At 41.8% G+C, this 26,087-nt stretch overlaps 1 protein-coding gene across 12 annotated transcripts in view; it reads left to right on the top strand.

The window, feature by feature from the left end:
- The window catches only part of adgrb3 (adhesion G protein-coupled receptor B3), a 91,603-nt gene extending 66,287 nt beyond the window's left edge, over positions 1-25,316 (top strand). For 5 of the 12 annotated variants that reach the window (XM_078104212.1, XM_078104211.1, XM_078104208.1 and 2 more), the window contains 15 exons: positions 7,254-7,380; positions 8,240-8,343; positions 8,452-8,554; positions 14,187-14,337; positions 16,034-16,103; positions 16,514-16,580; positions 17,676-17,779; positions 18,109-18,207; positions 18,569-18,740; positions 18,864-18,959; positions 19,764-19,803; positions 21,240-21,901; positions 22,041-22,076; positions 22,929-23,033; positions 24,241-25,316. In XM_078104212.1, the coding sequence (XP_077960338.1) occupies positions 7,254-7,380; positions 8,240-8,343; positions 8,452-8,554; positions 14,187-14,337; positions 16,034-16,103; positions 16,514-16,580; positions 17,676-17,779; positions 18,109-18,207; positions 18,569-18,740; positions 18,864-18,959; positions 19,764-19,803; positions 21,240-21,901; positions 22,041-22,076; positions 22,929-23,033; positions 24,241-24,486 (2,182 nt within the window). In that variant the 3' untranslated portion in view covers positions 24,487-25,316. The remainder of the gene's footprint in view (positions 1-7,253; positions 7,381-8,239; positions 8,344-8,451; positions 8,555-14,186; positions 14,338-16,033; positions 16,104-16,513; positions 16,581-17,675; positions 17,780-18,108; positions 18,208-18,568; positions 18,741-18,863; positions 18,960-19,763; positions 19,804-21,239; positions 21,902-22,040; positions 22,077-22,928; positions 23,034-24,240) is intronic. The other 7 variants (XM_078104214.1, XM_078104207.1, XM_078104213.1 and 4 more) reach the window with 5 other exon arrangements.
- The last annotated feature ends 771 nt before the right edge of the window (positions 25,317-26,087 follow it).

Genomic DNA, 26,087 nt, shown 5'->3' with positions numbered 1-26,087 from the left:
TTTCAGCATTTTTCCCCCTTAAGTCTTTTTAATAAGATCATTATTGAAAGACCGTGCAAAGATGATCATGTTCATCTCAAACAGTTGGCTCGTCCTACAACAAAAGCAGCCACTCTCAGGACTCAGTGAAGAGGGTAATACGCCATCTGTCAGCCACGTTGGTCCAAACCAGAAGGGAGCGCTCGCTGTAGCCACTCAGCAGAACTCAATTGTTGCTCACGAGAGGAGCACCGTGTGTCCTCTGACTCGCTGAGGTCCAGACGCACAACGTATGGATACGTTTGCTGGGCGCAGCTACAGAGAAGCCTCCACAACTGTGTGTCTGCTGCTTCGCTGTCATTGCAGAGGTGGAAGCCTGAGGTATCGATATTCCGCGAGGGAGGAACTCCTGCGCTGCGTCTGTTTATGTAAGCAGCAGGAGAGGCCGTTTTGAGAACAGAACATGTTGTTCATGGCTACCAGCTGTGTTGTATTGTGTCTATTTTATTATAGTGCTGTTAAATCTTAATAACATGCAAATCTAGCATTGTTCTAGATTTAGTGATATGAAACTAAACTGTGGAATTTATTGTGCTTTTTATTTGGGATATTTTCCACTGGATGAAGGAACTGGTTTAATTTGATTTATTAAAATCCATTAATTTCAGGCAAAGGAGGTCAGCAAAACAATTTGGGAAAAGGAGACCGTGCGTAATACTCTGCAATTCTTTCTCCACGTTATTGAATAGCTTTTGGGGTTATAAAAGTGCATTAACATGTGTTGCAACAAAAACAATCCACACAATCATAGAAAGTATATTTTGACTTTGATTAATTATTTGGAGTGGTGGAAAGGGGCTGAACATAGTTACTCTAGTGTACAATTTTGAGGTACTCAATTTAATTTGAGCTCAAACATTAAAACACTATACTATTCTGTATTAGTTATTTTAAGGTAGCTTTTACCAGTAATGGGGTAACTCTGGTATTTTTACATAAATAAATGACCCATTTAGGTCACTGATATTTAATATTAAGAGGATTATAATGAATGTGACTATGAATACAATTATTAAACAGATACAACAGATAACAAACAGATGACAAGATAATTAGTTCAGAGGCAATTATACTTTAATTATTTGCAAGTAAAATAAGCTGCATTGTGCCTGTCATATATGGTTGTGGTCCACAACATTCAACATGAGCCCCTGAGAATGTCAAAACATCTACTGCACTTGGCAGTGATTAGATCAAAATGCAGTAAAGCAAATATATAAATTAGAATACTAATATCCAGTTCTCCATAAAACATAAAACCTTAAGGCATCCAGAGAGCCAGCATCAGTTTGCTTGTTTGTTTTATTTACACTTCAAGTCTTCAGCTCCACAGCACCGAGAGTAAACAGATCAGACGCATACACTGGCATTGCTCTTTAAAAAGTCAATATTTTCACATCAAACCAGTCTGAAATTGCCAATATCTTACCTCTGTGCCAAGTGAAACATGTAAAATGCAACACAGTGGTTTTAGATCATTCAACATCCCTGTCCTGTTCAAAAATAATATTTTGAGAAGGATTTATTACCTCCCACTAGTGTGCAATATCTTGAAAAAGGCATTGTGACTCAAGCATGAGTTTCAAATGGTTTTAGTAGATTAATGAATCTCATTTTGAGGCCTGTAATTGCTGCCATAATTATTTTTGTTTCTTCGTTGCACCAAAATGCAACCAATTTTGCATCAAAAGAAACCTAATGGATGATATTACCAGTTAGCTTAAGCCTTCTGGCATTCCCATGTATTTAAATCCCTAAAAAGATCGTACTCTTAAATGATGTTTGTGGCCCGAGGAGTGTAATCACAGATTTAACAAACCTGTTTTTTAAAACTTTTTAGGATTGGATGAATTTTTTTTTTATAGTGCAGTAAAAACCAAAAAGGTTGACGTCGGCATCTAAGTACATCTATGACACATGCAATTGAAAAAATGAAGTGTTTCCTTCTTTTAAAGTCTTCGAGTCAATTTCAATGATTTTGTGTGCAGAACATTAAGGTCAAATGTTAAATAATGACAGATTAAAAACACAGCAGAGCACCATCAAGCAGTTTGTTGGTGGAATTAATTGCAATACTCTAGAAAGTACAAAAAAGAACATCCCTTTTAAAACTGTTACAGCAAAATATAGTTAACTAGACTGATGAGAACTAAGATGCTGTGGTTCAGCTTATTAGATATATCCCTAATTATGATTTTACACTCTATACCAGGAGTTTACCAAGAAAACTTCTTGTGAAGCCAATACCTATTAATGATGTATGTGTTGAGGTGTGAAAAGCAGCTGTTGCAGCTCCAGGTTCAAGTAACACCACCTGCACATCTTGGAACTGAGCCAAGCAGCCCACACCAAATGCTGCACAGTGAGGGGACGTTTGAGAACCAAGAGGTACCTTGATTGCAAGACTTGGTTCTCCATCAGCTGGGTCCTTCTATGTTAGTATAATATAGATACCAGAAGACACGTGAGTGCTGTTGGCCTGTTTTCATACACTTCCAGCTCTGCTTTGCTTATGCTGAGTGGCAGACAAACAAAATCAGGCTTCTGTGGATTCTCCTCACAGACTGTTGGACAAAACACAAATCCACAATCAACAGGTTTAGTCTGCTTCAGTTTTGAGGAACCAAGCGAGTTGTGTAAACAGTAAATATACCTGCAGCTGGTGATATTTACTGTATTATGTAGAGCTCTGGATTTATCTTTTATTTAGTCTTTCTAATTCTGTTGGAATTGCTCTCTAATGGTGTCTTTTGTTGAGGTAAAACGTCTTTGACGTTTCCACATCCGAGATCAGCAGTTGAACATTTTTTCACAGCATACATCCTCAAAAAGGGTTTTTTGCAACACTGACTCACACTTAATCAGATAAGAGAGATTTGTTTTTAGGTCGGTTTTGAATGAAAAGCGTCGAAGCTGCAGATGTGGAGTCGATAAGTCTGAGAAATTTGCCGTTCTTTGTTTCTGGTGGATCAGTCTATAATTAGATTAAACCACTTCTGTTTTTTCTCAGGAAATCTGGTTGTCCACTTTGCAATGATCTCTGTGCACCGTTAAATAACACTGGGAGGCAGAAGAAGCAGCAACGGGGGCGATGTTAACAGTAATTGCAATCATATATCCGAAAAAAAGGAGTCATTGGATGGATGAGGACACAGACCGAGCAGTAGTTGACAGCAGGAGGTGTTGCAGTGTTTGTGAGGGTGAGAACACAGCATGCGAGTTAAGCAAACAACATTTACATCCTGCGGTCGTACACTCACAACAGCATGAAGGTCCCCGTCACCTCTGATCGACTCCCTTTGTATTCATTATTCTATTTGTATGTACCCTTACGTATTCACCCAGAGGGGTTGATGCATAGACGCGAGAGCAGGACTCACTTGTCGACAGTTGTTGCTGCTTTTTTTAACCTTGCAAGGCAGCTGGCGAGTGTCGCTATGTGACGAGATCACCAGATAATTACAGGGTGAGATATCACATGAAAGTCCATGTTTTCAGCTACAGGTTTGGTTTAGTTGTGTGGGTGATGACACAGAGACGCAACATTGGAACAGGTGCTGAAAATATAATCCGTTGTATCCAAACTGGTGGGTTTTTCTTCACTGAAAGAAGATCAAAGCGCTCCACTGGCGGGCTGTTCTCGAAGGAAAAGATTTTTTCACTCTTCTCACGACCCGCTTCCAGGAGGGTTTGATTTACAGACCCAATATCACCCACATTTTTTTTAAAGCAGCAGCCCTCTTCCAAAAACCTATTAAGTGCTGCAAAATAATGTCACACTATGCATCTGTGGAGCCATTAATGGGCCAGCACTAGCAAATCCAAACTGTTAGTAATAAGTTATTTTGGTTATCTGCCTCCTTATCAAGGTTTCCTCCCTCTCAGACAAAAGAAAATGCCCTCATTTTTTCTTTTGTCTTCATTCAGTCTACCCACCCAGCGCACAGGCTCACATGAATTGCCCTGTCATCAAGACTGCCCCGATGGATGGAATGATTTCTCAGTGTTGCCCCCCACTCTTTCCTGCCGGTCATTGTGTCTCATTCTTTCAGGACTTGCATAAAGTGCCATGCCTAAGGCGCTTAAAGCCCTCAGCAGAGTGCTGGCTGATCTAATGTAAAGAGATTTTTAGATGCATATTCATCCTGCATTCCGGAGGAAATACTAAATGTCGAACATATTCAAAACTGAATGACATGCAAATAAACAACATCGTCTAAAACATCCTCAGCAACCAGTCAGGCATCAGATGGTCTAGAAGGGTACTGCAGCTTCTTTAGCTGGACAATCCTGAGGTTACAGAGCTCCACTGCTCTTAAGTGCACTGCTTGGAGGTGTGGATTAGTTATTGCTTTGGTAATAAGATCTCTACTGCTCGAGGAACACGACCTGTCAAAGGTCAGCGACTGAGACAAACTTAATTGGAGTTTTGAGCAGCTGTCTATCTCTCTGTCTGGGTAAGATATGAGGGTCTAAATAATGAATGTCTCTAAAACCTTAAAGTCACTGAACTGACACTTCCCTTGCATCTTGACACTTAAATATCTTTAGAATTGGACCACGGCAAGAATCTTTGACAACATTTCAGTCGTGGAGGTTTTCGATGCCGACTTGTCAATGTATCACTGCACGGACAGGAAGTGATCAACCAAGAGCGCGCGATGAATGTCGCGCCGTCGGGTCTCACCGCGGCTAACATCCGCACTGGGGACCGTTTATATCCTGAGGCCAACCCAAGGCCCCCTGATCAGATCAGGCTCTACATCAGACGCGGCGCACATAGATCTCCAGTGAGGGATGTTCTCCTGGCAGCTTCTCGCATTGGCACAAAAGAGAAGCGAACATCTCTAGAAAGTCCAAAAGTTAGAAAAAAGGATCACTTCGAGGATTGAGTGAGTTCACTGGAGGAGGGGGGGGGCGGGTGGTTGATTCATCGCAATGTTGTTGAGATATAAAGGCATAACGCGTGCTTTCAATCTCAAGCAGCAACACAGTGTTCTTCGGACAGAGTTGATTTGCTCCCGGTGGTGACAGCCGGGGTTTGGAGAGAGCAACAGCAGGATACCCAAAGGGTTTATCTCGAGTGGGCAGCTGTGTGATCCGAAGGTTGTGATGCTTGTTGGATGCCCAATAAACTTTGTCACAGCTCGTCTCTCTGTCCTACGGGAATCGCCTCAAACAATGAAAGGCCTTTGCCACTGTTGGAGAAGTTTTACTGTGTTTTCTGTTTTTCAAGCCAAAGCCAAATAAAAAAGAAACGTAAGTGCGTATGACTGCAGAGAGCAACATTCCCGATAATGACTGTTTTGAAGATCTTGTTAGACTCACAGATATTCAGACACGGATACTGATTGATAAGTTACAACAAGCAATGCTTTCAATTTATTGCGCCCACGGCGGCCTTGTTTTTAGCCACACTGCTGTTTTGTTTTATCTTTATATGTCACGCACACATGTGGCATCAGGAATTCCTCAATTACTATTCCGTCTTGGGAAAAAGGTTCTTACAGTCACTGTTTTATTGATATTTGCTTTTTTGAACCTTGCTTTAGGAAGCAATCAAAGAAATCCCTCAACATTTAAATCAACATAATGGTGCGTCCACTGTGGGCCTTCGGGACGGGGTTCGGATACTTCGTCCACAGCCTTTAGAGAACATCGGCTTTGTACATCAACTTCTCAAGGCAATTAGGAAAATTCATCGCGATGAAATCAGAAACGTCATTTTATTCGTGTTTTTAGATGGCTGCATGACGGTGCTTAACCACTGGATACAAACTGGCTTGCTTTCTGCGTGCACTCAAACATGCATCACTTCAACTAATCAATCACAACCCAGATTAGATGAGAAGAGATGAGGAGGGTGGAGGAGGGCGGGTGAAGTGAAGGGTTTGGGGGTTTTTTTGTGTCGCATTAATGTGTAAAGACAGCACAGAATACCGGTATTTGCAAAACACTTCACAGTCCTTTCCAGGAATAATAAACATTGCCGCCATATTGATTAAATGACGAAGCAAGGACTGCCTGGCGCAGCAGAAAGACACCTTGTACACAAACCGACCGTCGCTGAGTGTTGTTTTAGATCCGTGATATGAATCTCCACGCGTCAGGGGGGCAACAGGTGCTTGTTGGTGACACGGATCCTAATATCAGATGATGTGCTGCGGCACCACAACAACAACAACAAGAACCCCCCCCCCCCCTGCGCGGTTTATACGTTTTTTTCACGTGTGCTGTTGATTTATTCTGCGGATGGAAAAACGAGTGGGGGGCGAATGACAAATGGGAGAGAAGCGCTCCTTTTTATTTCACCTACTCCCGGTGTGAAGTGTCGACTGGCTGCAACCATTCGCGCTGCCTACGCGGGTGGGGTGGGGGGGGGGGGTCTAGTTATGCGGTGGGTTATCTTTTTCCTCTTTGCTTTTTTTATGTAAAATATTTCTGTTTTTTTTTTGGAGGAATAATCCCAAATCGTCGTTGATGCATGTTATGTCATCAGACCTTCAGCCGAATAAAGGAATCCCGCGATTGCGATTGCACCCCCCCCCCCCCAACCCCCTCCCCCGGAGCAGAGAGGAACAGAGTATCAATCCAATGTTGTCCGCCGTTTCCAGGGTGAAAATCCCCCCAAGGAAGCATTCAAAAAGCTGCTAATTAAAACAGCTAAGGGGTGGTGTGTGTGTGTGCGGGGGAGAACTCAACCGAAAGGAGTGGGGCGGGGGGGGGGGGGGGCAGGATAACAGGGGCATTGAGAGGGGAACGAAGGAATACAGGCGTATTGGAAAGAAAAAAAAGACACATCTAGGCGGATAGAGGTAAATAGGCGCGGCGGACGAAGGGCGATGTTTCCACAACACTTCTTGGACTTCTATATCTGCGTATTTGCGAATCAATCAGCACCGGTCTGCATGGACAGCTCCGCGCGCGTCCTCCCCCCCCCTTCTCTCTCTCTCTCTCACTCCCTCCCTCCCTCTCTCTCTCCGCTCCAGCTGAAATGCTGCTTGTTGCCACACACGAGCTCGCGCGTCGATGTGTCTGTCCGCGGTCCTTTCTTTTTTTTTTTCTTTTTTTTTTCTTCTCTCCTCTTTTCGGCTACAGAAGCTTTTTGCGATCGAAATAAAGAATGAAATGAGAAGAGCCGGAGCGACGTGGACTGGTCCCGTGGAGTCGTGCCACACCGCCGGACTCTAATTGCCTCTGCCTTCTCCCCGCAGGAACGATTCGTGGGGCGCCTGGTCCGCGAGAGGATGCCGAACGGTGCTAACAGATGCATCTCATACCAAGTGCTTGTGTGATCGCGTGTCCACCTTCGCCATTTTGGCTCACCAACCGAGAGAAATAGTAAGTAAGCTATTGATTTGTCATTCTGCGTGGGTTTTAATAGGCCAATGCAAAAGGGAAACAGTGCGTGCGCGTGCGTGCGTGTGTGTGTGTATGAGAGAGGAGGGGGGGGGGGGGGGGGGGGAGGGCTTGTGCAAATGGAAATTGAAATCTATGGCGTGTTAACCCCGTCATATAGTGATTTAGCGGTAACGTGACATTGTGGGCGGTTATTTGTAGTTTTCCACCTACATTTGGGGAAAACTCGGCGTGCACGCGTGCACGCGGGAGGGTGGTCTGGATGCTGGTGCCCGGGTGTTAGTCTGAAAAATACCTTTGGTTGAGGACTTGTCAGCTGTGACATTTATCTCCTGTCAGCCCCCTGCTGTTTGGAACCCACGCGTGGAGCTCGCCTGCTCACGTGATACTATACACGTTATCAATCATTTGCAGTGGTTGCCCTCTGCATTAGCACACCTACCTTCTCCTGCAGGCCCGAGGCATTGGAAAGCAGAACGTGCCCACAGCTAGCTCAGAATAGCAGGCCTACGATTGGCCAGCTCACACATGGCGTCAGGCGTCAAGTGTGACTGCACAAAACACGTCAAAGAAAAACATTCCGATGCACCGAAGCCTTCGGAGCTTCCGGTGTCTCTTCTTCAGCCTCCATTGTTTCGCAATAGAAAGTCAAGCCCAGATAAATACATTTAAAAAAAAGACTCTCTTGTGTAAACGGCCTTCGAGCCCACGCAGGTACTCCAAACCACCGTGGGCTGCCATTCGAATGGGTGGTGTGGTTGTTTTGATTGGTTCTCACTATTTACCGTATGAACATCCAACCTCCCACTGACTTGTCCGTCTTGCTGCGTCTCCTCCACAGACCATGGAGTACTCAGGGGTCCCATCGGTGACATTGATAGTTGGCTGTGGCCTGTCTTGCCTCTCCTTGATCACGTTGGCGGTGATTTATGGCGTGCTGTGGAGGTAACTATCACACCTAGGCGTGCAACCGATGATGAAATGATGACAAATAACTTGAACATAAATCATCTGATAACAATGTTTGCTTTTTGTTGTTCTTTTTGTCTTCAGATATATTCGCTCCGAAAGGTCTATCATCCTGCTCAACTTCTGCTTGTCAATAATCTGCTCCAATATATTGATACTTGTTGGACAAACGCAGACACACAATGTGGTAGGTGTCATTTGAGAATTTATTTATTAAGCATGCACAGTAGGTAATATATATATCTAAACTTATATATCTTAACTTAGAAATAGAAATAGAGAATAGAAATAGAAATTAGAATAGAAATTTTTAACAATACATACTAACTGGCGGTGGTTAACCACGCCCCTTGAGTGAACGTCTCTCCGCCATGTTGGATTCTTGAGTGAACGTCTCTCCGCCATTGTGGAGGGGGTCAGGGTTAGTATTGTATTCTTACAATTTAACATTGATTTCTCGTTAAAAATGCAATCATAACACGTTTACTTTACATCGTTAGACTTCACGAAGTGTGTTTACGGGGTGCAGGTCCCCATTCACTTTGAATAGGGTGACGTCATCAGTTGCAGTCCGTATTTATTTAGTATGTATCACTACGAATTTGTATGTTCAAGATTTTGGTATATACATTTTTACGAACAGGTTTTGGAGATCAGGCTGCATATTTCCTAATAATGAAATAGAAAATTAAGTGTTGCTAATGCCTCTAAGATATCGATCCGCTCTGCGTTGGCTAAGGACAAACCGGTGTTACATTGTCCTTGGGTAAACTTTAGACATTGCAATCTACTGGCTTTGAGAAAGCTTTTAATTACAATTAAAGGTACGATGCCTTATTGAAAAACTGAAAAAAAGATCAACCGGAGAGGACAGTCAGATCACTTTGAGATAAAATGCTAATTCCAGTTGCAAAACCTGAAACACTACAATAAGTTACACATCTGACAGTTAAAGTGATTTGACAGTGTAGGAGCAGTAATGCAAACATGGTGCACACCAGGAGACACGGCGCACCGGTCATTCAAAGACCGGTAATACTATCCATGCAATGGGGCCGCTGCAATAAAGTTGGGTTTGAGGATAAAAACAGCTCTAATACTTAGAAAAAGTAAGAAAACTGTTTTTGTTCGGATGTCAATGAGGTATGGACTTCAGATCGAGTCAGCAGGATTTAAAAGGACAAATAAATCCTGTTAAAGAGGAACGTCTTCCAATGAATAGGTATCACTTCACATAACTGGCCAGTACACAAGTGGCTAATCTAAAAGATTGTTTGGCAAACAGGAGTTGGAATTTACAAGCTGCCCACGCATGTGACCTTCCCAGTCATTTGGCAGCGCTACACAATTACACATTATACATTTTATTGTGCATCCACATCCTCAATATAACTTTAACTTTTGCAAGGAACACTCAGTTTATTTCTACTTATCTTAATTAATTAAAAAATAAAAAACTGCAGCATATTGTTACTGGTTACACTATGGATCAAACTAAACCACTACCTGTAACCAGTCAGCCTAAAAGGAATTTACCATTTTGATCTTGTAGAAAAACGGCATCCTCGTGTGATAAGTTTGTCTGTTTGTTTGTTTTCCGTGACTTTTCTGGCACACGATGCAAAAAAGCTTCACTGACATTCTGAAAATGTAAAACAAGCGGATTTATTTATTTGTTTATATCCAGTATTGTTTTTCATACTTACAGGTTAAATTTGCCCAAATTTACATTTTTATTATAACCATGGATCAAATAATTATATGTCTTGAGAAAAAGTTGCCCTTTAAGTTACTGCCAGACTAAGTTACTGACCATCTGGTGAACATATTGGAGCATAGCGGCAAAAGATATTTCAGATATTTTATTATTAAATTGCACTGTTTTTTCATTATTAATGTAAGTTTCCTTTTGTATGAATACAGACATATGTGCATATTACCAATCAAGGTAAACAAACAAGATCAAAGTTTGATTTTGTTTTATATCTTTAATTTGAAAAAACTATGAAAATCAAAAGTCACATTTCATTATTTGTATTCCTAAAGAGGATGCGCAAAAAACATAAAGAGCACAAGATTATATTTATTCAAAAATGTAAGATCAAAAATAGAATTCATTTAAATGAGTTCTAAAATAAATAAACCATTACCTATTCATTTCTCACTGCCTCAAAACATTTTTTTTTTTTTTTTTTAATACGTAGGCAAACCAGCTGTTTCGAGTCCGGTCATTAAAATTGGTGACACACTGCTGTCAGTTTCTGTTAAGTTTAGAATGCTGTAATTGTCGTGTCGCTCTCCCCAATGCTGCGGATAAAAGTTCCAGGCCCATGAATTCATCGCTATTATCCCTTTGTTCGCTCTTGAAAGTGTTCGCTCCTGTTAAAATAATATTTGAGAGATATCTGTGTGTGTTTGATCAGACACACTGTAGAGCTGCAATGTTTCAGCAGCAGGCCAGCGAGGAGAGAAAACGTAGCCCCCTGTGTGGGTTTAATTGTCACGTTGCCTGACACTGCCTCACTTGTTTTTCCCTCAATCTCTGGTAAGAAGTGCATATAATTGCCTCCATTGTTTGTGGATTCAGACTTGCTCATCGTCTAATAGGAATCATATTTTGTATGGGGGTGTCGTCTGGGAGCAGGAAGTCAATGAGTCACCTTTGCCTGTGTTTTTTTTACTTTGTCCTCTGTTGTTGTTTTTCTTGGATTCTAGAAAGATGACAAAGAGAAGCACATCGGGAAGGTTCAATTAGGGGTTTTCTGAGTTAAAGTTGATAAATATTTATCTTATAATTAGCAGGAATGTGTTACACTGAACATTAATGTGAAAGTCAGGGATCCTGGGTCTATTGCGCGGCAATAAACCATTACAAGGAAACTTTTATAGGATGAGCACCTGGTTGGGAGTCTTGTGAACTGTCACAGTTCTTTTCAAACAGCTTCGTACATCTTATCTTCTACTATCTGATTTATGGCCGAATTCATTTTTAATTAAACATATGACGTTTAAAGAGAAAAACGTCTTTCCTACACAAGTTCATTCCAGATGTGAATTATAAAACATGCTCAAGGCGTACACGTATTAAATATAACACATTCAGTAACTGCAAAGTACAGTGTTGCATATTGACATAAAGTAGTTGGATGGAGCCATTTTGTGACAAAAGTGTCAAAGTCTAGTGTTTCTCTGTGGTTTAACAGCACTTTGACACCACTGCCATGTTGTTTGGAGTCTGAAATGTCCTCCACCCAAGCACCTACGGTATAAAGCACCAGGGCAAGAAACAGCCTCCTGTTCCTCACTGATCCAGAGCAGTTGGGACGATGAAAGCAATGCGGTAAAGTACGGTTGGCTGACAAACTTTTGAATATCTTCTGAGGGCGTATTGGAGTTATATATATATATATAAGAATACATTTTAAAAATGATGATTGGAACAAAAAAATGTTTGGATCTCTGAAAATGATTTAATCACCATGCCAACGTTAGTTTAATCCAATTAAAAAATAGTATTCCCAGCCTCACTAACGGAAAAACTGAAATCACTTCTGTCTGGCTTCGTCCAATTTCTTCTTCCAGTGTTCTGTCATTCGCTTACAGAGCAAAGTAAACCGGTCAAAGCCATTGGGCTTTATGTTTTAATATATTCACAGTCTAGGCTCAACTCAGACCTTTTAGTCTGAGTTTAGTCCGATCCCGGTAAGAAATTCTTCAAATTCTCTGCCCTGACCTTAAACTGCTATTATCTAAATGGCTTGAAGAAATACTCGTCAGCTCCTGCCCGTACCTTCATGTCTATCAGCTTTGCAATGTTTTAATGTGGTCCCTTCCTCGGTTCCTCTGTTTCCATGGATACTGAAACTGTGTTCTGAACATCTCCAGGCATTTATCTTTCCAAAGGGCAGTTTGAACTCTTACGTTTTAGCCCTGATTTCTCTCCCTATATTTATCAGGTTCCATCATAATATCCTCACAACGCACCCTTGTGCAGCCGTGCACAGTGTTCATATTTGAGCACTAACGAGGCTGGATGGTATCGGCAGCCGAGTGGACTGTGAAACATAAGGTTTTGCATGTGACCTGTTTCCGGGAAACAAGGCAGGCACTATTTTCAGCACCTTGGACAGCACACGAGCAACAGCAACACTAGAATTAGCTTTGGATTAACTGGCAGTGTAGCTGCTGTAAAACAGACCCGGATGCTTCCTCTTCATTTAAACATCAGTACATCCAAATTAAATTTCTTCACACTAATGTCATATTTATTCGTGAATAACCACATACAGCCCAGAGGTATAGCAACATACAGAAATAACAGATGTGGGATTTCTGCTATGAAATAGCAAAGTGAATTATGTCTTATTCCAAACTAAACACGAGACTTAAAGAACAGAATGTATTAGAGATGCCCACAAAATCAGCTTTACAGAGCTGGCGGTTCTAAAGTGTGCGTTTAAACAAGTTGGTTTCTGTTATCCATGGGACTTTTATTTAAACATTGAACACTATTTTCCTGAAAATGGTGCCAAAACTGGGCTATATTTTATGATTTACCAGGTCGGGCCATTGGCTAAATTAGTGCACGTTGAATGTACCACATGTTATAATCATGTATTACAGAAAAAAGGAGCTTTTGAGGGTTGAAATGCAAGTTGAGCGTAGCATTGTTGTTCCTGTTCTGTGTTTTGTGTCAATCATTTTGATAGGCTACACATTAAACTCAGATGTTCCTTGAAGTTGATCATTGAAAAAAAACACAAACCTGCAAATTACATTTCAGTACCAAAGACACATGGGGATATGGCAATATATGGCAATACAGTCCACACTGCACTTGAATCCATTACATGGACTGTGAGGTCGAGGTAATAGACGTCCCTGGTGGCTGTAGGTGAGCACGCTCGCCCTCTCCCACACATGAGGTGATGCAGGATCACCGTCTCGTGTGAACCCCATGAACACTGCAGGGGATGGATGGATTTAGTGTGGTTTACTCGGTGGGGATATAACCGTATGGCGGGTCTCACAGTGTGGTGCGGACGCCCTGGGGCGAAGTGATACACTTAAATCTTTCCCTCTTAGTGCAGCATTGCACAGATTATCACTGCTTCGCACTGCAAACAATCTGAACAAGAGAGAGAAAAGGACGTTTAATCTCTTCTCACTCGCAGATGTTGTTGTGCAATGACGGGATTTTCCAGGATGCTTCTTTATTTCTGAGCCTCCTCTAAACAATCGCATTTCGAGACGCCTCGCCGTCGAACAAAATGGACAAGTGAATGAAGCCGAAAGGTGCTGCTACATTTGTCAATCTTGAAAGCAATTTGCAGCCTCTGACACTTGCGTTGTGTATCATTTAAGCGTTGTCGTGTTTCCCTGCAATCATCACGGTGTAAAACAGTTGACCTTGTCTCACATGTCTCCAGGTGGGATCCCTGGCATACTAATGAGGGTTAGTGCAGACGAATGCTCAGCCACGTGTCAGCTCGCCTGGCTCAGATCTTTACTACAATTACCACCTCTGTTGCTACAGTTTAAACTGACCCTTTGTTTCTTTCGGTGCACGTGATTGTACTTCAGTGGACGGTCTAGACAGGCGAATGCACAAAGAACTTATCGGTATGCAGAAATTGGTATTTCTGACGTTCTTGTTAAGCAGCCCTATCGCGTTACACCACAACTTTTACAGTAGCTCGTCTAAACGTAACGCTTTCCCAGTTCACAACACTCAATTTCTATAAATGTGAGGTATTTTCCAAACCCACAGCCTTGTTTACATCACATTCTCACCTCTTCTTTCCCCCTGGTATCAACAGGGTGTCTGCGCCATGACGACAGCCTTACTGCACTTCTTCTTCCTGGCATCCTTCTGCTGGGTTCTCACGGAGGCTTGGCAGTCCTACATGGCAGTGACGGGAAAGGTCCGGACCAGGCTCATCCGCAAGCGCTTTCTGTGTTTGGGCTGGGGTAAGTAAGCAGCATGTTTCCCTAAATTTCTTCATTATCTTCCATCATCCCTCGCAGCTGCCATTTTCTCTCAAGGTCTCTCGGGCCAAGGTGTCTTTCCAAGTATCAGTTTCTTTTTGCATCAACTGTTTCCATCCTCTCTGTGGGGAAGCCAGATCCCCATCCTATCAGGCGTGTTGCTGTGATGTTTTTTTGTGCTCCACTCAAGCACCGGAACCGGCCTTGAGCAGTGGGGGGAGACAGACTGGAAAGCAGGTTGCAATGACCTTATGTCTGATGAAGAGGGCGTGAGCTGTCTTTACACTGCAGCAGAACACTTTTTATTTAAAACCATCAGAATCAAAGTCCCGGAGAATTGACGTTTGCAATGGTCAATACTCTGCTGTGTGATTATTACCATTCTGAAATCCTTTAGGAAAGTCATATGTTCAAAATTCTAATCTTATATATCTTATATTTCAATGTATGACAAATTAAATACAGGCTGGGAACAAAATATGTATTTAGAAACAATATATGTATTTATTATCCATTTTGTTGAAGATTTTCAGACAATCAAGTTTGTCCTGCCTTCCATGTTGTATTCCCTGGACTTAAATATCCCATCAGAAAAAATTGATGTGTTTGTACTAAAACCTGAACAGTAAAAAACATCTTTATAATCTAGAGGATGTTTTCTTTCTTCATTTGATAAATGTCAGTCTAAATCCTTGTGCAAAGGCTTCTTCTTACAGACTGCTGCTTTTAAAAAAAAAAAAATCTATTTGATAATGAAAGAGCCCACACTCATTCTTCTTGTTACCTAGCAACAAACAAGGCTCTCTTAGTCATTGCAGTGCCACCGCTTGCTGCAAAAAAAAATATATGAACAAACGCTGTTCGGCAAACACATGGAATGTCTGTCTTGTTGCGCAACAATATAAATGCATCACACAAGCTATTTTCTTCATAGCTTCATTGCTTGAAAATAAAATTGCTCTAATCCTCTTCACGTCACCACCTGTATTCCAACGGAAAGAAATACATTTTTCAAAGTGATTTCCAAAGTGATATGAAGCACACGACGCCGGTTGTCTCCATAAGCAGCCTGTTTGGAGTGCCGCGTCTGCAACAGGCTGTTGCCTCCACGATGATTCACGGCACGCCGGTGTGCACTCGGCACTCTTCAGCACTGCAGAGGCACTGGATGGCCGCGGGGTCTTCGCCTCCAGGAAACTCATCACATCAATAGCACCTGCGCGCGCTGCTCGGAGAGAGGATGAGCGTTAATATTCCGAGCACACAGTAGTAAAGACCGAATCCATTTCACCAATGTGTAATGAGGAGCGATACAGCAAAAATAATCCCTGCATATGAATTGTGTGGAGGGCCGTGTCATGTCTCTTAGTAGAGTGATGGAATTGCACTATGGGGTTTTCTGAACTCAGTGTTGTGCTGCCATTTTCACAAAGCACGGTACATTCTGTTCTTGAAGTCAGTACAGCATGTTGATTGACAAATTGAAATGCATGTTAATTGATAATCGGATGGTTGTATAGTCTTATGCTGGGGTTATAGAACTGATAGAGTCAATCCAGCTGCACTTTGTTGAATAACTACAGCGCACAGAAGCGGATTACTTCTGCATTTTGTGGGCTTTCGCTCGCTTTTGACAAGAATGAGGACTTCTAACTGTTGATTGTTTTCTTTTTTTAAGGATTGCCAGCTTTAGTGGTTGCTGTTTCAATGGGATTCACCAAAACAAAGGGCTACGGGACGCCCTTATAGTAGGTTTATCTTTTTCTGTCTAAATGTCTAATCTGCAGTATTCATTGTACACAGTTAGTTCATGAACACTTAAGAGTTATGCTGTAGCTCTCCTACAGTGGCTTAGTTATCCTATTAATGCCATAAACATAACCTACCGTAACTAGTACCATGAACATAGACCCCTGAACCTAATCAAATTTAAAAACAGCAGCAGGACCCCACTTCAGTGTGAGTTGTATCCCTGCTGGATACCGCATACACAAACACTGCTAAAAATCTCTTTTGCATCGTATTACCCAGTAGAACTTTGGAACTAGTTACAGCATATGGTCCTCCTCCCCTGACAATTGAGGGAAATACAATTATATGCTAGTGTGCACCATTAACTAGGATGTTAATGTCTTGTTTTTTCCTGCATTCCCTGCAGCTGCTGGCTGTCTTTGGAGGGGGGGCTCCTGTATGCCTTTGTTGGACCTGCAGCTGCTGTTGTTCTGGTAGGTTTCATACATCATATGTCCACTTTGGACTTCAGATTTCCTACAAAGAAAATACAGATAATGAAAATACTACTCATAAAAAAGTGATATGAAGACACATATAATGATAAGATATAATAATAACACACACAACCCACAGTGTAGTCTCAATGACACATTATCAGTGTGGTATAAATTGTTAGAACAGTAGAAACATATTCTGCTTTTAAAGTCAAAGCAATAAGCGGCCCATAAGGCAATGTGCTTAAACAATTCCCTTTCATTTCCCACAATGGTGCTTCATAAACTATTTATGCTTTAGATTTGTTAAAAATCTAATATAGAGGGGTATTTTAATCATCTCATTTTTACATTGTTTTACAGTATAATTTACAGAGGAAATTATACAAAGAATGTGATTATGCAAATCACTTTGTCCTTGTCAAAGGGACACAGAAGCGGGATTGGAAATAAAGCGATTTTTCTTTCAAGACTTGAAGTCTTGCTGTGCCGTCCTTTGTGTTTGTGGTGAACCTCAGAGGAACACACGCGAACATGAGAGAAACTACCCTGTGCAGTGAGAATGAACAACGTTCTGCTGCTATCACTGCAGTGATACCACAACATCATAATGAGACGTCTCATGAAGCTGGTTGAATGAAAACGTCCCCAAATGTATTTGTATAAATACTTAATGAGCGCTATGTCTCAGCTGGAGGGGTCTGAAGAAGCTAAATATTTTAAAGAATATTCTGCACAGCTGCTATAAATACAAAGGGTTTTTTTTGTATTGTTGCTGCTAATAATAGGGGAAGAGGCCTTTTAGAAGACAAGTTTTTCTAGTCAAGCATACGTTTTCTCATGGCTGTTGTGCTGGGCTGACTATTCGTGCGACGCCTCATCCATTAGTTGAAATGTCACAGAGATGAGCACACAATGAGCACACAATACAAGCTGCAGGTCAAAACTCAATGCAGGCGGAGAGAATGACATTAACTTATTAGCTAACTATGTAGAATGTCAAGCTGGAAAACATATGCAACATTGGTTTCAAAATGATCTTGTGGCAGTTGCTCCATATGCTTGATATGCTTGTTCCCTTTTCACTGACAGGTCAACATGGTGATCGGTATCTTGGTGTTTAATAAACTTGTGTCCAGAGATGGCATCCTGGACAAGAAGCTGAAGCATCGAGCAGGGTATGACAGCGCGTCCTTGTTAGTACCTTATTTTTCTTCCAAACATTCTGTCTTCTTAACTTCATGCAAAAATACAAACATGTTTAGAATACATTTCACACACGTTTGGAGACGCAGACCTCGCTTTTCCTGCTGCATTAAAAGGCACAAACATAAAGGGGGTCAGATCTCTCTCGGGAAACGACGCAGCTTCGTGTTCCTTTGGCAGAATCAGTCCAAGACCAAATTCATTAAAGTGCCCACACATCGGCGGCGTCTGCTGCTACTAATATCGCGTGGGGAGGATCTAAAGTCGGGGTAGTGGCTGTTAGCATTGTTTGTCATGCTGTTGTCTCTATGTCCCACAGACAGATGAGTGAGCCGCATACAGGATTAACTCTCAAGTGTGCCAAATGTGGTGTTGTATCAACAACTGCTTTATCAGCAACTACAGCTAGCAATGCAATGTAAGTGCCCGTCAGTGTCTCTGAATCAATAAGACGATGCTACAGGGAGTCTCTGCATGTGTGGCGGTGTCCACCTCTACGATTTAGACCTTGCAGTCCACTGCAGCGTAAACAGATGTTCCAGTTACATCCACGGTACAAGCTACAGTATAGGAATGTCTTTAACTGCAAACGTGCAATGTTACATGCGTGTTTCATAGTACGCTTGCTTTACTACTAGCATGTGCATTAAATACCTTGAGTAAAAAAAAAAAAAGCCCCCCGATGGAGGTGGAACTTTTCCCTGCAGACCTTATTGTGTTGTCAACACCAATTGTCCTGCTTCCCCTTCTTCTATACGCTCCTCCATTTCTTCTCTCAGGGCATCCCTGTGGAGCTCCTGTGTCGTCCTACCTCTGCTGGCTTTGACCTGGATGTCTGCAGTGCTCGCCATGACAGACAAGCGCTCCATCCTCTTTCAGATCCTCTTTGCCGTCTTTGACTCGCTGCAGGGTTTTGTCATTGTGATGGTGCACTGCGTCCTACGGAAAGAGGTAAAGGTCACTTTTAAGTCATCTTTCTTTCACCAATGATCTTTGTTCACTTGGCGATGACATCCAAACGTCTGGTCGTTTTACCTATGCTATTATAATTGTGGACCATGATGATGTCTTTAGGTCCAAGATTCTTTCAGATGTCGGCTCAGAAACTGCCAAGACCCGATCAGTGGTGATGCAACGGGAACCTTTCCGAATGGGCATGCTCAGATAATGGTAGGCACAGTAACAGTAACTGTTATTTGTAACCGTTTGATCCTATATAATTCACAAAGACAAAGAAGGGAATTCACGTCCCCAGGTTATTTATAATACACATACAAAGTTCTCAATTAACCTTAATTTACCTTATGCTTTTAGTGCTAATTATTATTGATTATTATTCAGTTTGATATGGCCTCTAAAACATGAGGGCTAGTTTCCCATAGGTCTAATTTAATTTCCACATGAACCATGCAATGCAGCTTTTTGCAAAGCTGCAGTTACTTGCAAGGTAGGCACTTGGCTCTCTGATGAATGGCCTTAGTTGCCTTTGTTTCTTTCAGGCCCTAAGCCCGATTATTTATTTCCTTTTTTTGAACTCACTGTCCATATGTGCCATGCATTCCTCTTTTGTCATTTCCTCTTCCAGGGTAATAAGGGCCTTTCCAGGCCTGACCTTCCACATGGGTCACCGGTGCTTCTCATCTAGCACTAAGACGCCACTGGCACATCATAGCAATAATCCACCATTGGTGATCTACTAGGAGTGAAATAGTTTTCATGAATGGTGTAAAGACCCCCTGGTTCAATACAGTCATTAGCAGCGTGCACAACATACTTCCCTACTTCCTTTCTAGAAATGTATTATTGACATTTGTATGAATGTAAGCATTTTTTAAATGATATATTTATTTATTATCCCAATCTCACAGCTGGCTTTTACAAAACAATGCCTCTTGTTTTGTATACATACACATATACAGTATAAAAGGCTTTGTTTGTAGTCATACTGACAATCTGACTGTCCTCTGCCCACAGACGGACTTTGAGAAAGATGTGGACATCGCCTGCCGATCAGGTAACAAACAGATGTTCTCTTATCAACAAGATTCTCCTGGACTTGTATGTGAAAAAAACTTAGACCCAAAAGACAACCAAAACACTGACTTTAATCCAAGAACCAAAGGGTACGAAGAGAGCTGTTTAATATTCACTTCTGTCTTTAGTGCTATAAGCATAAATAACAGCAGCTTTTTCCATCTTCCGGCGGCCGCACTACGTAATAATCTATTACATTAATAGGTCATAGACTAGAGGTGTAGGTGCCATGTGAGGGAAATTTGGGCATATATATATATATATATATATATATATATATATAAAATATTATTCTGAATTGCCTGTGAGGATGACAAAAAAAGTGTTGATTACTGTTTTTTTTGTACATACATATGAAATATGAAATATTTAACAGCAAACTGGTAATGCCTTTTTGATACCTTTATTGTTTTGCGTTAAACCAACCTGGGATGTTTGCTGTCATTTATTTGATTGCCCTACCTAAAACATTTTCACTGTATGTTTCTCATTTTGGGAGTATTTCCTTCCTCTGTTGGCGGGACGATAATAATAGGATAATAAGAGGATAATGCGGGTAGCTGGCGGTAGCAACTAAAACGGGCCGGGAGCATTATCTTGCTCCTGTTCTTTCCAAACCAATGAAAAACACGTCCTAACGGGATCAGCAGGGAATAACCAATAGCTCTCAGAAACAAAGCTTGTTAAGGGACGAAATCGGCTGCTTGGCTCTTCTGACCAACATTAATATACATTCTTGTAAAGCTAGAGTGGACATACACGATACCAAAGGCAGTGCAGACCGGTGACATTTGTAAACCATGAGGAGGTTCAGACAGGCGGCGCTGCAGTCGGATGGATGCTTTTTACAGATTACTCTCTGGGCTCCAAGAGTTTAAACTGGTTGTTTACAAACAGGTATTATTATCACCAGCAAAAGCAATATTCTGCAGTGTCCCCCTTAAGAGTATACTAGTGAACCAGACTGAGCCTGCTTTCCCCCCCATGTGCACACTGAGCATTTAATGAAACAAAAAGATAAAAGGCGAGGGTTCGCTCTCTTTTGTGGTCCTTGTAATCTCCAAGCAGGTATTGTTTCACCATTGTTTCCTACTGATTAATGCAGCAGAGTGGGGAAGACAGAGTGCTCTCATAACCAGACGTTATTTCTGTACATATCTGCTCTTTCTTATACAATGCTGGTTGCACCACAAGGCTGTCAACCATCACCAGATTTGGATTAGGATGCTTAGGTGTAATGTAGCAAAGCATATTCACAGTTATTCATCTCGCCATTATAGTTTTCCCCTTTGCGGCATCAAATCCTTTGAGCGTTGATTTGAATTTGGTCATATGTTGGATAATCGCCGACAAACCGCAGCACTAGTTTTATTACTGACAAATTCCAGCTAATCCTTGTATTAATCTGTCCTGCAGCGCTCCACAAAGACATGGGCTCTTGTCGCGCCACCAGCATTACAGGCACCCTCTCCCGCATTTCCCTCAATGACGAGGAGGATGAGAAGCTCCCTGAGGGCCTAAACTACTCCACGTTGCCTGGCAACATCATCTCCAAAGTGATTATTCAGCAGCCTTCAGCTTTGCACATGCCGATGGGAATGGGGGATCTGAAGGAGCAGTGCATGGGTGACGGCGGCGACATGCGCCGCGCTGTTTACCTGTGCACCGACGATGCCATGCGCCAGAGTGACCACGACATGGAGGGCCACTCGTTGCAGGGCCAGATGATGGAGACGGACTACATAGTCATGCCCCGAGCCTCCGCAGCAGCCGTGTCTGGGTCGGGCAACATGAACACCCTCCTGAAGGAGGACACCAAGATGAACATCACCATGGATACGCTTCCACACGAGAGGTTGATGCATTACAAGATGAGTCCGGACTTCAATATCAGCCCGTCAGGCATGGACCACATGAATGTGAACCTGGAGCAGCAGTACCCTAGCGCTCCCGAGCAGATGCAAAACCTGCCCTTCGAACCTCGCACGGCTGTTAAAAACTTCCTGGCTGAGATGGAGGAATCTGCGGGACTTTCCAGGAGTGAGACAGGGTCCACAATATCCATGAGCTCCTTGGAGGTACATATGTCGACGTGAACCAGGCTCAGGATGCAGAGCAACAGCAAACAGCTTCAAAAATAACATACACCTGTTATTAATGTACATATGTTAAACCGATAAAGCATTCATTTAACACCTTCGTGTTCTATATTCACAGAGAAGAAAGTCGCGATATTCTGACCTGGACTTTGAGGTATGTATTCTTCCTTTACACCACATGCATTCAGCTTAAATGCAGAGAGAAGCCATTTGTTTGCGGTTGGGTTTGTCATTTGATATGTTAGTACTTGTGGTGCCTTTTACGCTTATTGGAGTCACAGTGCACAGCCATGACGCAACAAGACGTGTTGACGTACTGTGCAGTTAAGGTAAAAGCAAGGCTCTCAACTGACAAACAGGGCAACAGTTCTCATCTACCTTTCTTCCTCCTCCATCTCCTCCATCCATTAGCTCTATGTTGATTTTCAAAAATGTATGCTTTCAAAGTCATTTGCATATTTCACATCAGATTTTACCACTGGTTTCAACAACGATTATATTGGCTTGCAAAAGAATATGTAAACTCCTTTCAGCAGGTTTTAGTAATTCCTTTAGTAAAATCAGGCTTTCCTCCATATATATTGTAAAAAACTTTCCATGTAAAGAAAACACAAGGTTTCTGGCAGCAATGTTGTGCATTTGTTGTAGCTTCGATGCACAGCAACCCTTGATTTGAGAGTTTTGTGCCACGGTTTGATTGTAAAGATCAAATTGTAAAGATTCTTATGCAAACAAAACCTTTTAAATGAGACATTATGTCACAGAATAATGGTGTTTAATTGAAATAGTTCAAGCTTTCAGTTTCCTTTCACCCTTACTTTAATTACGTTGGTGTTTCCTTCATTTATTGCAGTCACTTGTGTTTGCAGAGACCGGTATATTTGTTTCAAACCTGGCCTATAAGCAGACTACCCTGACACTAACAAATCGATCAAAGTTTGAGGCAGTGAAAAGCTTTTCCAATATTGGCTGTCAATACCAAAGCAAAAAACCCTTGCCATTGCAGAAAGTCATGCACACCAGGAAAAGACACATGGAGCTGTTCCAGGAACTGAATCAGAAATTTCAAACCCTGGACCGATTTCGAGACATACCAAATATGGGCACCATGGTGAGTAACAGGAAACCAGGGAGGGGGGGAGCGGGGGTGGCGGTCAGATAATTAGTGTCAGCAATAATTAAATAACCGAATTCGATCCCCGGTGCAGAGCACATGCTGCAACGTGTGATTGTGCAAATGAGCGCTTACAGTAGGTAGCTAAAGTATTTATGAGGAAGTGAAACTTCTGATGCATAATGAACCTGCCGACCCCTTGCAGCGGGGGAGGGGGAAATATTTTCTCCAAAAGGCCGGTTTCAGGGAATAAAGACCTTTGGTAATCTTGTTGCAATAGAGTGCATCCATTCCAATGCAAGGCCATGAATGCACTTTTATTTACATGCACATTTTTCTACTTAGCAACCCCATCATTTTTTCCATTAATGCATGACAGATTATTTGACCTATTAACACCTATACACGTCTGCTATTCTCTTACTGCTACTGAGTGGGGAGGGGGGGGACCTTTTTTCTTTGTCACTTTGGATGTAGAAGTCTGGCAAATTATGAGAATTCTTTCTGACCTTGCTCAAAAGTCCACAGTCCAACCCTCCGTCTCCACAGCAGAATGGAGCTGCAGGCAATAGATTATAGACAACCTTTCTGTGTCTCTCCGACAAGCAGCAATGTTTTCTGTGTTGAATGCAAAAGTGTAGAAATTAGGCGGCTGACCAAACACAGTCAGACTATTAGACAAAGTCAGCCAGGCAGCAGCCTCTTTGGCTGCATGTAATCCTTTTGTCATTCACATTTCAATCACCCCTACAGCACAATGCGATTTGAAGCCTGTTGCTTAGTTACGAGTGCAAGTTCTTTTGTATAGATCTGATAACTCCAGTTAACTCCCTCTTTTTCTCCAAATGAATCTACGCCAGAGCTTGCTGCAGACATAAGTATCCATTTTATATGCCCATACTGGGAGCAGCATCTCTCCCTTACTTGCAGAAGTATATTTTGGACTGTCAGTGATAGCACATTCAGATGAATGGCTCGCTCGTGATCACACCAGAGCTTGGGGATGCACAATTGTGTTATGGCTCCGGGATAAGCACAATCACAATTAATACACTACCATTATCCTTTGTTATTTGATGCTTTCCACGGCATTAATCCATTATTTTCAATTAGCGATGGGTAGTAATTCATACAATGTCCATTTGAATGAACTGACTTGACTGGAAACATCCTCTTTTTTTTTTTTTGTGGAAAAAAATAACAGTTTAGCTGCAGAGGATGTCATGCCACTAATGTCACACCCCACTGGCCATGTTCACAGGACAAGGCAATGCCAAACAAGAACCCATGGGAGAGCTACAATCCAGCCTGTGAGTACCAGAATTACGCCACTATGAATGTACTAGGATCTGACACCAAGGACTCACTGGAGATGACGCCTGCAGAGTGGGAAAAGTGTGTCAACTTACCCTTAGAAGTCCAGGAGGGAGACTTCCAAACGGAGGTCTGAAGGAGGAAATGCAAGCTAGAAAGGGAGAAGACAGAGATGTATTTTGCACTGAATAGAGCAACGGACTTTTCTAACAGCCTTGGCATACATATCTGGATAATACGAGTGTGGCAGGGACAATATGTGCCAATACAATGTAAGGACTGCGGAGAGAGAAAAAAGAAAATAAGGAAAAAAACATCAGTGTTACTTTTTGTATTCTCACTAGTGTACTTAGTGTGGGGCAGCCTGGTGTACAATATTTACCATCATGTGTTTCAAACTATCTGTTGAGGAATTGGCTAAAAAAGGTAATATCTCTCGAGAGATGAAACTTCACAAATCAAATGACGTGCCATGTCGTCCCAGCTTCTTTGGGTCTAGTTTTGATTTCATAAAACTGGACCCAGGAGCACAATGTATATATTTATGCAGGTTTTTAAGAAGTTTATAAGTCTGTTTGGCCATTACTACACTTTTTACTTTATAATATAAAACATGGAAGGCAAAGAAGATTTTTTCTGTCATATTAAAATGAATGTTTGTCAAGCTACATTCTTCATTGCTTTAAATGCAATAAAGATAATACTCACTTTTATATAAATAATATATTTCACAACTTTAATACTGCAGAATCTGCTTGAAGGATCCCAGCAAGCTCTCTCATCTGCAGCCCTGTATAAAATATTTAAAAACAAAATGTTGTATGGTGTAAATAAACTTTTGTCTACATATGTTTTACTTGTGCCAATTTATTTTAATGACAACAAATGCCAACCTGATCAAAAGTTATAGCGAAAAATGTTAACATTTGAAAAGGAATGTAAATAAAAGAGGAAATATGTTCGTACTGCTTCAGAGGTGGTGTCAAGTTTATGTGGTTTGTTGGTTGTTGGTTGTGGATTTTACTACTCACTTTAGTATATAAAATCAAGTGATGGGCCTGTGACTGATATAGAAATATACGTATCCTCGTCTGAGTATCAACGATGATGGGTGATAGTTAGTGTAAGAAAATAACATATTTCTTAAAACCTTTAAACCTCATTAAAAAATGCTCAAGTTAAACTTCCAACCTTGTCTCCACTTTAAACTTTAAACCTGATTATCCAGAAATCTCTCTGCAGTATCTCAGATACTGTCCCATGTGAGTTTTTTTTTTTAAATCTCATTAGTCATTCTATTCATGATTTAAACCTTCCCTTTCGCCAAAGGCGAAGTATGGTAAACTTACAGAATTACCTCATAAGTCCACCCGTATATCTGATTTCTGAATTTGGATAGGAGACATTCAACTCCGGATAGGTTTTTGCGCCCACAGAAGGTACAACGGATAAGATCAGTGCAGATTTCCAGGGCAGACAGAGCCGGACAGAGAGCACAAACCGGAGGTGCGCAGAGGGCTTTGGGGAAAATCTTGTTAGTCACGCCTGGTGTTCTGCGGTTAGTCTGACACTTGGGCAGGGAGAGCGTCGGTGAGAGTCCCCCTTCTGGTGAGCAGTGGTCCACCCAGCAGGAGAAGAGGAAGCCGCAGAGGACGACTTGGACCTGCTCCACCAGTGGAGAATGATGACTTGATGACGTCGACACAAGATAAATAAACTTAATTACATGTAGACATT

This window comes from Gasterosteus aculeatus, chromosome 6, assembly GCF_964276395.1.
Source record: "Gasterosteus aculeatus chromosome 6, fGasAcu3.hap1.1, whole genome shotgun sequence".
NCBI classification, from domain to species: Eukaryota; Metazoa; Chordata; class Actinopteri; order Perciformes; family Gasterosteidae; genus Gasterosteus; species Gasterosteus aculeatus.
This window is presented reverse-complemented; position numbering and strand designations above follow the sequence as displayed.